The following is a 13,086-nucleotide window of genomic DNA, read 5'->3' on the forward strand; positions in this document are numbered from 1 at the left end:
TCCCTGTGGGTGGAGCCTTCCCTGAGGGTGGAGCCCTCCCTGTGGGTGGAGCCTTCCCTGAGGGTGGAGCCTTCCCTGTGGGTGGGGCCTTCCCTGAGGGTGGAGCCTTCCCTGTGGGTGGAGCCTTCCCTGAGGGTGGAGTCATCCTTGTGGGTGGGGCCTTCATGAGGGTGGGGCCTTCCCTGAGGGTGGAGCCTTCCTTCCCTGAGGGTGGGGCCTTCCTGAGGGTGGAGCCTTCCCTGTGGGTGGAGCCTTCACTGAGGGTGGAGTCATCCCTGTGGGTAGGGCCTTCCCTGTGGGTGGGGCCTTCCCTGAAGGTGGAGCCTTCCCTGAGGGTGGAGCCCTCCCTGTGTGTGGAGCCTTCCCTGTGGGTGGAGCCTTCCCTGAGGGTGGAGTCATCCCTGTGAGTGGGGCCTTCCCTGTGGGTGGGGACTTCCCTGAAGGTGGAGCCTTCCCTGAGGGTGGAGACTTCCCTGAGGGTGGAGCCCTCCCTGTGTGTGGAGACTTCCCTGAGCCTGGAGCCTTCCCTGTGGGTGGGGCCTTCCCTGTGGGTGGGGGTCTTCCTTCCCTGAGGGTGGAGCCTTCTCTGTGGGTGGAGCCTTCCCTGAGGGTGGAGCCTTCCCTGTGGGTGGAGCCTTCCCTGAGAGCAGAGCCTTTCCTTAGGGTGGGGCAGGTGCACAGCGTGGATGGGACTTCTAGGCTGGAGTGGGGCCCAGGATTCTTCTTGATGATCCTGAGCTGGCAAGGGTGGACAGACCCGCGGCCATCCTCAGCTGCTACCTGCCTTTTCAGGGTGTCACTTGGGAGGAGGGTGCCAGAGTCCTTGGTGGTCCTTGATGTTTGCAGTTGTCCTCCGGGGTCTGCCCCGACCCCTCCCTCAGCACCATCCCCCCTGCACCTCCTGGAAGCCTGACCTTAGGAGCCTGGCCCTGCCCGTCTTTCCTGGGAATGTTGGCCATGCCCCTGTTTCTGCAAAGCGGCCTCTCTCAGCCCAGGGCGGGGACAGAACCAGCCCTTGTGCTAATTTTCTTTGTTCTATTGTTTCCCCTACTTTCCTCGACTATTTGTTTCATTTTCTTTTTCTTATCCCGTTCTTTTTGAAATTTTCCGTTCTTTTCCCTTTGTGTGTGTGGAAACACTTGAAAGTTCGCAAACTCAAACCTACGGGGCCTCCAGGTAGGAAATGCATGGACAGAAGCCCTGTGTGTGTGTGGTTCTCATTCTGTGTCTGGAACTGTGACCAGGCAAGCCCCCGGAGCCCCACGGCCCACCCGGTCTGTAGAGTGACTACTGCCCCCGCCCACTGAGCATCCCTGCACCCCTGCCCTGTGTGGCCCCATGCTGGGCGGCCCGATCACCCTGGGCCCTCCCCTGCCTGGAGCCCACATGCCAACCCTGCCCTCCCTGGAGCCCATGTGCCAACCCTGCCCTCCCCGGGCCCATCCACCCTTCTCACCGTGTCCCCGCCCCCAGCCGCTGCTTCCTGTTGCCGGCCCGCCTGTGTCCCCTGTGGTCTCGTCCTGTCCTGCTTCCGGCCTGGCTCCCCTCGTGCCTCCATCCCCACCCCACGGGCCCCATCTGTGAGCAGAGCAGGAATGGTGGATGGGGGCTTCCCCCACCCTGGCGCTGGGCACCCATCTGGGGCCAAAGGTGCTCCCAGGCCAGGACCCCCAGGCCGGCCATGGTCCTTGTCCCACCGTGGCTCAGAGGGTGACCTCTGCAGGCAGCTCACCTCAGGGGTCTGCTTCAGGGTCTTCTGCCCTGGACTCAAGTGTCTCCTGAGTCTTGCCCTGGCGTCACAGGGGAACCCCAAGGCTCTGGGCCGTCCCACCCCTGTGCGTTCCCCACTGCTGAGAGCGGGAAACGGGGCTGTTTGTTCAGACTGGAGGGCACTGAGCCGCTACGGGAAGCCTCACCCCCATACAGCACGAAGGACCTCTCCCTGTCGGGCGGGCAGGCTTGTGCTCTGTGATGGCACCGCCCTGCAGAGCCCGGGGCCAGCCGCTCCCCCCATAGACCGGGAGGGCTTCCTGCACAAAAACCCCTGATGACTCCTCCGGGGGCCAGTCACCCGTCCTGGAGGACAGACCTGGCCACCCTTCCTGGGAACTGTTAGAATGTGATCCTCCATTCCCAGAAGGGAAGTGGGTGCAATGCTGGGCAGTGGTGGGTCCCGGGCACCTCTGCCCCCGACTTGCTCAGCCATAAGACATCTCCAATGTCTGCAGAGACCCTGCCGCCCCTGGGGCCAGGTGGCTGGCGCTGAAGCCGGCTGCCCCCTCCCCAGCCTCTGCTCCCTCCCAGGGCTGCCCCCTCCCCTTGTTGCACCCTTGTCCCACAGCCCCATCCTGCCCTGGCCATGCTGCCCACCTGTCTGCCCTGGCGCTGCTGCTCTGTGTGTTCGAGGCATGGCCTCCTGTGTGGCTCTGAGGGCTGACGTGTGTGTCTCTTATCTGGGCCTGTGTGCGTGTGGGTCCCGCCAAGGAGAGGTGGGGAGCCACCTGTGGCCCCTAGACAGACTCCAGCCAGCCTGGGCTCTGCTGCGCCCACAACACCAGCTGCCTGGGTTCCTGCTCTGACCTGGACAGCGGACTGCCCTCTGGAGGGAGGGGGCTCACAGGAGCCCCACTCCTGCCAGCATTTTGGGGGGCACCTCTGGGGCTGCAGAGGGAACAAAGAGGCCGTGGACGGGATGGCGGGGCCTGGGAGCAGAGGCTGAGGAGGCGGAGGGGTGGGGACAGGTGGGTCAGGGATCCGGGTGGGGCAGAGGCTCCCGAGGAGGGCATCTCTTCCTGAAGCTAGCTGGAATACTGTGAGGGCACGGGCGGTGAGGAGCAGGCGGAGTGAGGTGGGTGGGAGTGGTGGGGGGGTGAAGAGGGGGACGTCCCACCCAGACGTGGGGAGGCGCCTGCTCGCCCGCCTGGGGGGCTTCAGGGGACCCGGACCTGGTGCTGCTGGTGGCTGTGGGCGGCAGGGCAGGAAGATGGGGGTGGGTATGACAAGGACTGGGAAGGGGGCTCGGAGCAGAGCTGGGCATCTGGGCCTGATGAGCCTGGGCTCATCCTATAGACTCCAGAATGAGCTTCCCTTTGCCAAGCAAAATCCTTTTCTGTATCCCCACCTCCCAACTCCTCCAGCTTTGGCAGAGAAAGTGGCTGTGTAGAGAGAGGCCGGGGCCCTAAATATATTCGGGTGCTGTCCTTCTAGGATGTTCAGGGATTAGAAGGTAGGCAGGGAGTAGGGCCTCCCCCGACCTGCGCACCCTCCTCCACCTGCTCCAGGCTGCAGGGTTGGGGCTGCATGGGTGGCCAGGTGCCCTCCTCCCTCCTCTCTCCTCTCTGCTGTCCCTGCTGGTTGACAAGGCCCCAGGCACAGCCAGAGAACGAAGGTGGCTCCTGGGACTGCCCAGGAGAGGTGGGCCTGAGCCCAGGGCCCAGTGGGCAGCTGCCTGAAAGCCTGACCACATCACACACTGCCGGGTGTCTGACACCGCAGGCGTCTGCCGGTGGAGCTGTGCAAGCTGAGGGACGTGTCCCAGGCCTCGGGCGGGTGAGACGCTCACTCCCCTCTCCTCCTCTCCCCCAGACTCATCCCCCCGTTGAACCAGCTGGAGCTGCTGAGGAACCTCAAGAGTAAATCTGGACTTGCTTTCAGGTCAGCCAGGGAGCTCCAGGTGGGGCGGGTGGGCGTCTCAGTCCTCTGGGGGTCCTGGCTGCCCACAGAAGACTCGCCCCGGACAGTGCCCCAGGGACTCCAGGGAGCTGGGACGTGCAGGGACGCTGGACTTGCTGAGGGTGGTGCTTTCTCTTTCCGTGTCTGCTGACCTGGTCTGGACTGCCATCCCCAGAGGGGCAGCTGGTCTGGGGGACGGGCAGAGAGGGAGGGGCGAAGGTTGACATGGGACCCAGGTGCATGGGTTGTATGACACGAAGTGTCCCGGCCCCGCGGACTCCTGGCCCCGCGTCCCCCCGGCCCCGCGGACCTCCGGCCCCGTGTCCCCCCGAGTGCCTGGTGGTGACTCAGGCACCGGCGGCACCTGCTGCCTCTCCTTCAGGCGCAAAGCCCACGGCTGTCAGAGTGCCGGGCGCCGAGGTAGGTTGTAGAAGGGCCTGCTGAGCGGGAGACGTGGACCACGCATTCACCTGCCAGGCCAAGCAGTTCCGCGTCGGAAAGCCTTGGAGCTTCCAGAGGGTTGGATGCTGGTCTCTGCCTCCTGGAGACACGTTTCTGCCCTGGAACCTGTCAGGACGATCTCAGATCATCCTGGATTTTCCGGGCGGGCCCTAAGTCCAACGATAAGTGTTCTTACAAGGAGAGGGAGACTGGGAAACACACAGAGGAGACAGCCAACTAGGATGAAGAGAGGGACTGAAGCGATGTGGTCACAAGCCAAGGGCTGCCTGGAGCCATAGAAGCTGGAAGAGGCAGAAAGGAGCCTTCCCTGGAGCTGCTGGAGGGAGCAGGCCCCGCCCACCCCGCCCGCCGCTGCTTGGTTTTGGACTCTGGCCTCTGGGACGGTGAAAGAACAAAAGTCTGGGCCGGGCGCGGTGGCTCAAGCCTGTAATCCCAGCACTTTGGGAGGCTGAGACGGGCGGATCACGAGGTCAGGAGATCGAGACCATCCTGGCTAACACGGTGAAACCCCGTCTCTACTAAAAATACAAAAACTAGCCGGGCGAGGTGGCGGGCGCCTGTAGTCCCAGCTGCTCCGGAGGCTGAGGCAGGAGAATGGCGTAAACCCGGGAGGCGGAGCTTGCAGTGAGCTGAGATCCGGCCACTGCACTCCAGTCCCGGCGACAGAGTGAGACTCCGCCTCAAAAAAAAAAAAAAAAAAAAAGAACAAAAGTCTGTTGTTGTACACTCCAGCGGCACTTGGTTACGGGAGCTGTAGCACGTGAATCCAGACTTTAATCCCGGGAGTCGCCTGCTGCTGTGCCAAACACCTGCAAGTGTGGGCGTGACTTCAGAACTGGGTGATGCGGGGGCTTGTTTCCTAGAATCACAGGTCCTGGCGTGGAGGACTTCAGAAGCCCCAGGATGCTTCACACCCAGAATCACACACACCTGATTTAAATGATTCTGATGACTTATTATTTTATTTATTTATTTTTGTTTGAGATGGAGTCTCACTCTGTCACCCAGGCCGGAGTGCGGTGGTGTGATCACGGCTCACTGCAACCTCTGCCTCCCGGGTTCAAGCGATTCTCCTGCCTCAGCCTCCTGAGTAGCTGGGATTACAGATACCTGCTACCACTCCCGGCTAATTTTTGTCATTTTTGGTAGAGATGGGATTTCACCATGTTGGTTGGCCAGGCTGGTCTCAAGTTCCTGACCTCAAGGGCTCTACCTGTCTCGGCCTCCCAAAGTGCTGGGATTAAAGGTGGGAGCCACCGTGCCCGGCCTCTGATGACTTTAGATGATGAAATTTGGGACTTTTTGAACTGATGGGATTTGGATGAGATTTTGGACATATTTTGAGGTGCAGGCTGGAAGAAACTGAGGTGTCCTGAAGAGCTGGTGGGGCTCAGGAGGAAGTGGGGATGCAGCTGTTGGAAGCTGGAGGGAAGGCTGTCCTTGTGTTGTTGGTGGCAGAGAATCCACCAGGCTGTGCACTACTCTCGGGCAGAGGCAGAATTTTTAAGTGATGAACTGGGATATTTAGCCAAGAAGATTTCCAAGCAAAGTGTGGAAGGTGCAGCCTAATTTATTTCGGCTGCTCATAGTAAAGTGAGAGAGGAAAGAGGGAGATTTGGAACAGCACCTGGCCGATCTGCCAAAAGACTATTAAAAGAAGAAGAAGAAGAAGAAGAAAGCATTCAGGGCAGAACTGCTGTAAGAAACCAGAACTTGAAGGTTTGGGAGGTGCTCAGCCTGTCCAGCTTGCAAAGGGTCTTAAATTAGGAGATTCACTGTTGGCAAAGCCTGCTTTGGAGAGAAGCCCACAGGTGTGGCCAGACAGCCTCGTGCTGAAGGTGCCAGGTGTGCGGCCGCAGCCTCCACCGTCTCCACAGAGGCCTGAAGATGGAGCTATCTGGGAAGGATGTGCAGAGGGGCCTCTTGTCTAACGGCATCGCGCCCTGTGACATATTCAGGAGGCCCTGGAGGTTTTGGGGAGTTTCATACCAGCATAAACTAGATTGGCAGAGACAGCGTCAGACGAAGATAAGAAGGCATCGAACTTCCGGGAGTCTGCAGGCAGGAACAGGCCGGTGGTGCTCCCCAGCTGTGAACACAAGCTGCCCTTCAGGAAATGGAGAACGACCGCGAGGCTCCCGCAGAGGCCGGTGGGGCCAAGAGCCCCCAAGGAGCGTCCCCAGAGCTGTGCCACGTGGAGTTTGCCCGGTGTGGTGGCTGGCGGCCCTTCTGTCTTTCTCCCTTTCTGAGTGGGAAGGGCGGTCCGGCTGTTGATGTTTTAAGCAGATGACTTGTTTTCTAGATTCACAGGTGCGTGCACGGAGGACTTTAGCCCCAGGCTGGTGCATACCCACAGTCTCACACACGCCTGATTTAAGTGATGGCCATGACTTTAGATGATGGGATTTGGGACTTTTTGAATGCATGGGATTTCTTTTTTCTATTTTTTTTTTTTTCTCCGAGACAGAGTCTCCCTGTGTCACTCAGGCACTCTCACGGCTCACTGCAACTTCTGCCTCCTGGGTTCAAGTGATTCTCCTCCCTCAACCTCCCGAGTCCCTGGGATTACAGGCGCCCGCCACCACACCCAGCTAATTTTTGTATTTTTAGGAGAGACGGGGTTTCACCATATTGGTCAGGCTGGTCTTGAACTCCTGACCTCAGGTGATCTGCCTGTCTCGGCCTCCGAAAGTGCTGGGATTGCAGGCGTGAGCCACCGCGCCTGGCCAACAAATGGGAGTTCGATGAGGTTTTGGACACAGAGTCCGTGCTGCAGAGGGTAGAGACTTTGGGGGATCTTGGGAGGGGTGAGTGTATTCTGGACATAAGACGGACATGAATTTTGGGGGGTTGGGGGAATGCAGTGGGTTGAATGCTGGTCTCCAAAATGTTCCAGAATGTGCAAATGTGATCTTATTTGGGAAGAGGGTCCTTGCAGCTGTAACTGAGTTTGTGATCTTGAGATGAGGTCACCCTGGATCATCCTAATGGGCCCTAGCCTGGTGACAGCTGTCCTTACAGAGGTAGAGGAGGAGAAGACACAGAGACATGGAGAATGCCATGGAGAGATGGAGGCAGAGACAGAGTGGTGCGGCCACAAGCCAAGGACACCTGGGCCACCGGGAGCTGCGGGAGGCGATGAGGGACCCTCCCTGAGAGCATGGCAACACGGTCCCTGCCACGTGAAGTATTTGGAAGTGCACCAAAGAACCTGCTTGTAACACGGCGTACCAGCTGGGGCACCAGCCCAGGTGTTCAGATGAGATCGCTGGGGCCTCCCCACGGATGAGCCAAATCACAATCCGCCGATCTCTACTCAATCCACAATGCCTTTACCAGCAGAAACAGCCCCAAGTGAGACGCCGGAAGGCCCAGACAGCTTTGCCTGCAGGGCGAGGCCGGGACAGTTGGTTGGTAGCACAAACCCTGGGCTCACTGACTGTGGTGCAGTGGAGCCACCCCTGGAGAATCATGCGGAAGAGAATCATTCCATCGGGATAAGCGTGGAAAAGAGTCGGAGCAGCTCAGTCTGTCTCGAGAATTGATTGTAAACTAAACTCCCTTGTGGAGCTTTCTTCAGCAAACGTGTCCTTTTTGGAACTTTATTAATATTGGTGTGGTTCTGGTTAAAATGAGTGTCCGTGAATGTGGAGGGGTAGTGACCCCCAGGTCAGAAGAGCAGAAGCCCCCGGTGGAGTCCCTCTTCCCTCTCAGAGCTGCCTCCATGGGCCCTGGGGTGCCCGTTCTGGGGCTGTGGGCTCTCTGGGGTGGGTAAGCCAGCTCCACCCCTGCCCAGCCTTCTCTGAGACCCTCCTCCCCTGCAGCCCCTGGCCCATGGGACTGGGGGTGCTGGGCTGGTTAGGGGACCCTCATGGGTGCTGAGCGGGCGGCCACTAACTATTGCTTCTGTTTGAAGGAAGGACCCCCCGCCGGAGCCATCTCCAAGGTCAGTGCCCCTCGCCGCTTCCCTGGTGTCTGCCATGTGCACAACCGTCTGGTCTCTCTCCCACACGTGGGCACAACCTGTTGTGGAGACATGAGGGCCTTGTGTGTGCTTCCGTGTGTGACCGTGTGACTGTGTGTCCAGACCCCTGCCTGGCGGTGATGTGGGCCCTTAAATCACTTTTCCTGCTCACCCCTCCCCAGTGATTCGGTTTTACTTTGCAGCACTGTGGATCCGGGCAGCTGGGTGGCTTCTCGGGGGGATCCCCCACCCCACCCACAAGTCTGGCCCCAGGGCTCTTGGAGGTAGGGGTTTCTGTTAGTGCACTCCCTCCGGCTGCAGGCACACAGCCCGAGCTCACAGCTGGTCTGAGTCGGGCCGGCCGGGGTGAAAGCTCCGAGGGGGCCTCTGGCCTTCCCACTGTTCTGGGTCGGGAGTATCTGGAGCACGTGGCGCAGACCAGGGCCCCCCTGTCCTCCGGGGAGGGTGGGACATCCTCTCTGCCTCGCGCCCCTGGGTGGAGATTCTGGCCAGCCTCCTCTCCCTGTTTGCCAAGGTCAAGGTGGGCCAAGGGTGCAGGTGCTGAGCCTGGTTCCCTCTCCCGGGTCCCTGAGTTTCTGTGGGTCAGGCAGATTGGAGACAGGACTCGTGTAAGGGGTGAAGGATGGAGACAGAAAATCAAGATCATTTCACAAGTTAATTCTATGTCTGTCGAGCCCCAGCCCCCCATGCATCACCCTGAGGCGGTCCCAGGCTTCTCTCGGCCCCATCCACATGTTGCAGAGTAAATCTGGCCCCTTGGACCTGGAGTCCAAGATGGATGCCTGGCTGCTTTGCGCTCGTGCCCTCCTGGACGGTGGGGTGACAGCTGGCGAGACACGGGGGGACTTGGGTGCGGGGAGATAGAGTGGGGCTGAGTTCCGTTTTTCCAGCCACCCCACATCCCACAGAAGGGGAGTCATGGTCAGTGCCTTGAGCTGGAAAGACGGGCAAGGCTTCTGGCCCAAACCAACCAAGAGAACCACTAGGGGCTTGTTCATCCTCTCAGAGGCTAAGAAAACGGACGAGGGCCCAGAAAGTGTTGGATGGGCAGCACGGCCTCTGCTGGTGCCACCCCCACTGCTGCCACTGCCAGGGCCGCGTCATTCTCCTGTCACTGCCTCCCCCGCCCCTGCTGTTGGCCCTGAGGCTGGGAGTGGCTGTGGGGATGGACACTGTGCCCCCCACAATGGGCACCCTCGCCTGTGATTTGGGTGGAACCTCGGTGCTGTCCCAGGTGGACGAGAGGCTTCCACGCAGCGGGGCCCCACGCCCTTGCTGAGAGCGACGCTGGAAATGCCCCATGCCTCAGGGCCCTTGTGCTCGACGCCCCCGCCCGGCCCGCTCCACGTTCTCGTCTCAGCCTCTCTCTTTCTCTCTCTCCCTCCCGCCCTCCACCCCACCCATCTGGATACCCGCTGCCCCCAAGCGCTTTAATCCCTGTTACTGCCCTTCTTGGGCCCCTCTCTCGTCTGCCCTCTTTGGGGATGAGGTGCTGGCCCTGAAAGCGAACTCCAGGTGAGGACACGCGGGAGCCTCCGGGCTCTCCGGTAAGCTCTGTGGCTCCCCACCCCTCCCCCGTCTCTTCCCCATGTGTCTGGGGGTCCTTGCCTGCCTGTGCCTCCCACGCCCTCCCCCATGGGCGAGCGCCCACCCACCCCGGCCCTCCTCCTGGGACGCCTGTGGTGAGGGACGTGGGGCTGCCGGGTCTGGGGCTTCCGGAAGGTGCCTGGGGTGCAGTGGGAGTGAGGAGCAGTCTCTGCCCTTGAAGACCCTACCTGCCCGTCTTGGGGTGCTCACCTGCCAGGTAATGGGGTGGCGTCTCTGTTCCCTGGCCTGGGGCAGCCGCAGCCTGTCCAGTGCAGGGCCGTGCTTAGGAAGTTGTTCTGCAATCATTACCTGCCACGTCCCTGGGCTGCTGGGTGAGGGGCCTGCTCTGTGAAGCCTGAGGGAGTGCTCGGCTCCTGGTGCCCCTCTGCTGCCCGACCCGGGCTCTGTGAGTCCGGTGGGACCCGTGCCTCTGCCTCCCCTTTGGAGGTGGAGCCCGCACCCCACATGGCAGGACCCCGCTGGTGTCAGCTGGTCTTGGCAGGTGGATGGTGTGGACACAGGGACCCTCACTCACTGCTGAGACCCTCACCCCATCCTAGCTCGGAACACGGGCATGTGGTGGCAAGCGACCCGGCTGGCGGGGGCTTGGTTCCCGTAGGGACCACTGGGGCTGTGCTGGAGTCAGAGGAGGTATCTACGTTGGGGTCGGGTGGGGAGCCAGGCAGGCTGGGGCTTGGGCTACCCGCGGCAGGGGTCCCAGGGGGGGTCTCTGTGGCCAGGTGGGGGGCCAGGCAGGCTGGGGGGGCTTGGGCTGTGCTGCCCCAGGGGGGTCCTGGGGGGTTTCTGTGGCCACAGCATCTCTGACTTGTGCTGTCTTGTCCCATCCTGCATCTCACTGCCTCCTGCCCCCGTGCCTGGAGGATCCCCCAGCAGCGGCTGCCCCCTCGCGCCTGTGTGGGCCCCCTCGTGCCTGTGGGCTCCTTCTCCTCTTCTCAAACACAAGTGTCCGCGTGTTTTTGGTGCCTGTCTGTCCTGTCGGGTCTTGGTCAGCATCTGTGGGTCTCGGGCTCGCCGTGGGCCTGCCTGCCTGTCCGGCCTTGGGTCACGGTGCCTTCTCACGCAGTGTGGAGCTCCCTGTGGCTGATGGGGCTGGAAGGAAGCCCAGTGCCAGCTGCAGACCCCAGGGTGAGGTGCAGCTGCACGGGCCCCCCACAAAACTTTGGGGGTCTTGGAGGGCTGTGGCTGCAGCGCCTCCCCACCAGCTCTCCCTGACTCTCAGACCACGTTGCCCCATACAGGAGCTGCCAGCCACGGATGGCTGTTAAAATAACGTGCATTTAAATGGGCACTATTAGAGATTCACTCCTGGAGCCCTCTGCTGCCCGACCTGGGCTCTGTGAGTCCGGTGGGACCCGTGCCTCTGCCTGCCCTTTGGAGGTGGAGCCCGCACCCCACATGGCAGGACCCCGCTGGTGTCAGCTGGTCTTGGCAGGTGGATGGTGTGGACACAGGGACCAAATGGGCACGATTGGAGATTCACCAGGCACTCTCAGGTGCCTGGTGGCGACAGCCAGAGCTTCAGTGTGGCGACAGGACCATTCCATTGCAGAACTGGGCGGCAGGGCCGGCCCGGGAGGGGCCTCTTGGTCAAGGCGATCGTGATGGGGTCAAAACAGGAGACCTTGGGAGGTTTGGGGAAGCAAGACTGTGCCTCCTTCATGCTCCTTCCCCGGGGTGGCGAAGCTCTCCGGGGGCCTCCAGGCAGGGGCTCTGTGCTTGGGCCTGGGCACCCTGGTGGTGCTGGTGGGAGTCTGAGGTCTTTGCCTGCCAGGAAGGCTTGGGTGTCATCGTGGCTGCGGTGGCCACAGCGGGAGAGACTCTGTGAGCAGCCAGAACCTCGGGCCCCGTCCCGCCCTGCCGTTCGTGGTTAACCAGCAAACAGTCTGGCCTTTGTGCTACATCCCTTAGTGCCTGGGGACCCCAAAGCTGCTTGTGTACTAAAAAGCGGGACCGGCACGGGGGCTGGGGTGGAAGCCGGCCACCCGTCCTCGGGGTCTTGCAGGCCGGTGGGGCTCGGGGAAGGGTCCAGAGCCCTCAGCTACCCGGGTGGCCGAGTGCTGCCATGACTGGAGCTAGCCGTGTCTGTGACGCCGCGTGGAGAGCTGCCAGCGGGTTTGTGCAGGGACGTTGGTGTCTAAACACGTGTGTGCAAGAAGACAGGAGGCCCTTTCTTCCTAGAGCCTGTGCGTTCTGAGTGGAAGGCCGTCGTCACGCTGGGGTTCCTGGGGCGCCTAGTTTGAGAAGTGCTGTCTCAGGAAGCAGCGGCAAAGCGGGTGGGGGTGGCTGGGGTGGGGAAAAGGAAGGGTTCTTGTCGTTCATGGTGATTTGCTTTCATGTTTTGCTTAATCATTTGCATATTGTGGTGCAGAGATAAATCGCCAGGGCTTTCCGGGAGGTTCTTGGGAAAGTGTTCCACGTTTTCTGAGCCTTTTCTAAGGAACGCCCAGCGGGGAGCTGCCCCGGTGAAGGGCTTTGCACTGAGAGGATCCACCGAGCCCCGACGTGACTATCCTCAGGGGAGCCCTTGAACCCCCGGGTAGCCACGCCTGCAGCAGCAGCCACGCCTCCCGGGTAACCCGAGACCCGCCTCCAACTGGGGCCTGGCTGGCGTGGCCAGACGTCGCCGATCAGTTTGCGGAGTGGGACGGCTGGACGTTTTCCTCCCTAAAATGTGCTTCCCACCCACACCCTTTCCTGGGATCACGTCCATCCCGAGCGGGGCTTCTGCAACGTCTGAGGCCACATGTATTATTGTTTTGTTGGCATGAATACTGCAAAAAATAATACATCTTTTAAGACATGAACCCAAACTGTGGCTTTGGAAGGAAAAGGTATTTTTGGAGGAAAAAAAAAAAACAAAAAAACCAGGGATTTTTTTTTCCTTCAGAAATAGGGAAGTGTTTTCTTCTCCAGACAGTGGAGACGATGGTGCACCTTCCTCGCTGACCTTGCTTGGGCGCAAGCTCTGCCTCTGGGGACTGCACACAACACCCTGGGTGGTTGCGGTGCCTCAGTTTCCCTGCTCCCGGCCGTGTGCTGTTGCCGGTGCCCAGGACTAACTGTGCTCTCCTCATTTCCAGTAAAGGCAGCCCGTGCAGAGGGCCCCTGTGTGGATGCTGCCCCGGATGCTCTAGGTACCGCGGAACGCGCCGCACGGACTGACCGCTGCTGCACGGCTCCTCTGCCCCTCCCTGCTTACTAGAGGTTCTGGAGGAGCCAGGGGGAGGCTGGCGCCCCAACCCCAATTCTGACCCACCACCCTCGCGGTGCGGGCTCAGCTCCTTCTATTCCAGCCGACAGCTGCCTGCAGGGCGGAGCTGGGCGAAGGTGGTTCTTGCTCCCCACGCCAGGCGATGTCC

At 61.0% G+C, this 13,086-nt stretch overlaps 2 protein-coding genes across 2 annotated transcripts in view; one reads left to right on the forward strand and one right to left on the reverse strand.

The window, feature by feature from the left end:
• DNAJC5 (DnaJ (Hsp40) homolog, subfamily C, member 5) overlaps window positions 1-13,086 on the reverse strand; it is a 1,035,873-nt gene that overhangs the window by 580,698 nt on the left and 442,089 nt on the right. The gene's annotated exons all lie outside the window — the stretch shown is intronic.
• KCNQ2 (potassium channel, voltage gated KQT-like subfamily Q, member 2) overlaps window positions 1-13,086 on the forward strand; it is a 60,713-nt gene that overhangs the window by 34,965 nt on the left and 12,662 nt on the right. The window contains exons 11-14 of the mRNA XM_011934541.1: window positions 1,147-1,176; window positions 3,586-3,654; window positions 8,051-8,080; window positions 12,808-12,861. Of these exons, the coding sequence (XP_011789931.1) occupies window positions 1,147-1,176; window positions 3,586-3,654; window positions 8,051-8,080; window positions 12,808-12,861 (183 nt within the window). The remainder of the gene's footprint in view (window positions 1-1,146; window positions 1,177-3,585; window positions 3,655-8,050; window positions 8,081-12,807; window positions 12,862-13,086) is intronic.

Source organism: Colobus angolensis, unplaced genomic scaffold (genome assembly GCF_000951035.1).
Source record: "Colobus angolensis palliatus isolate OR3802 unplaced genomic scaffold, Cang.pa_1.0 Scaffold136, whole genome shotgun sequence".
NCBI lineage: Eukaryota > Metazoa > Chordata > Mammalia > Primates > Cercopithecidae > Colobus > Colobus angolensis.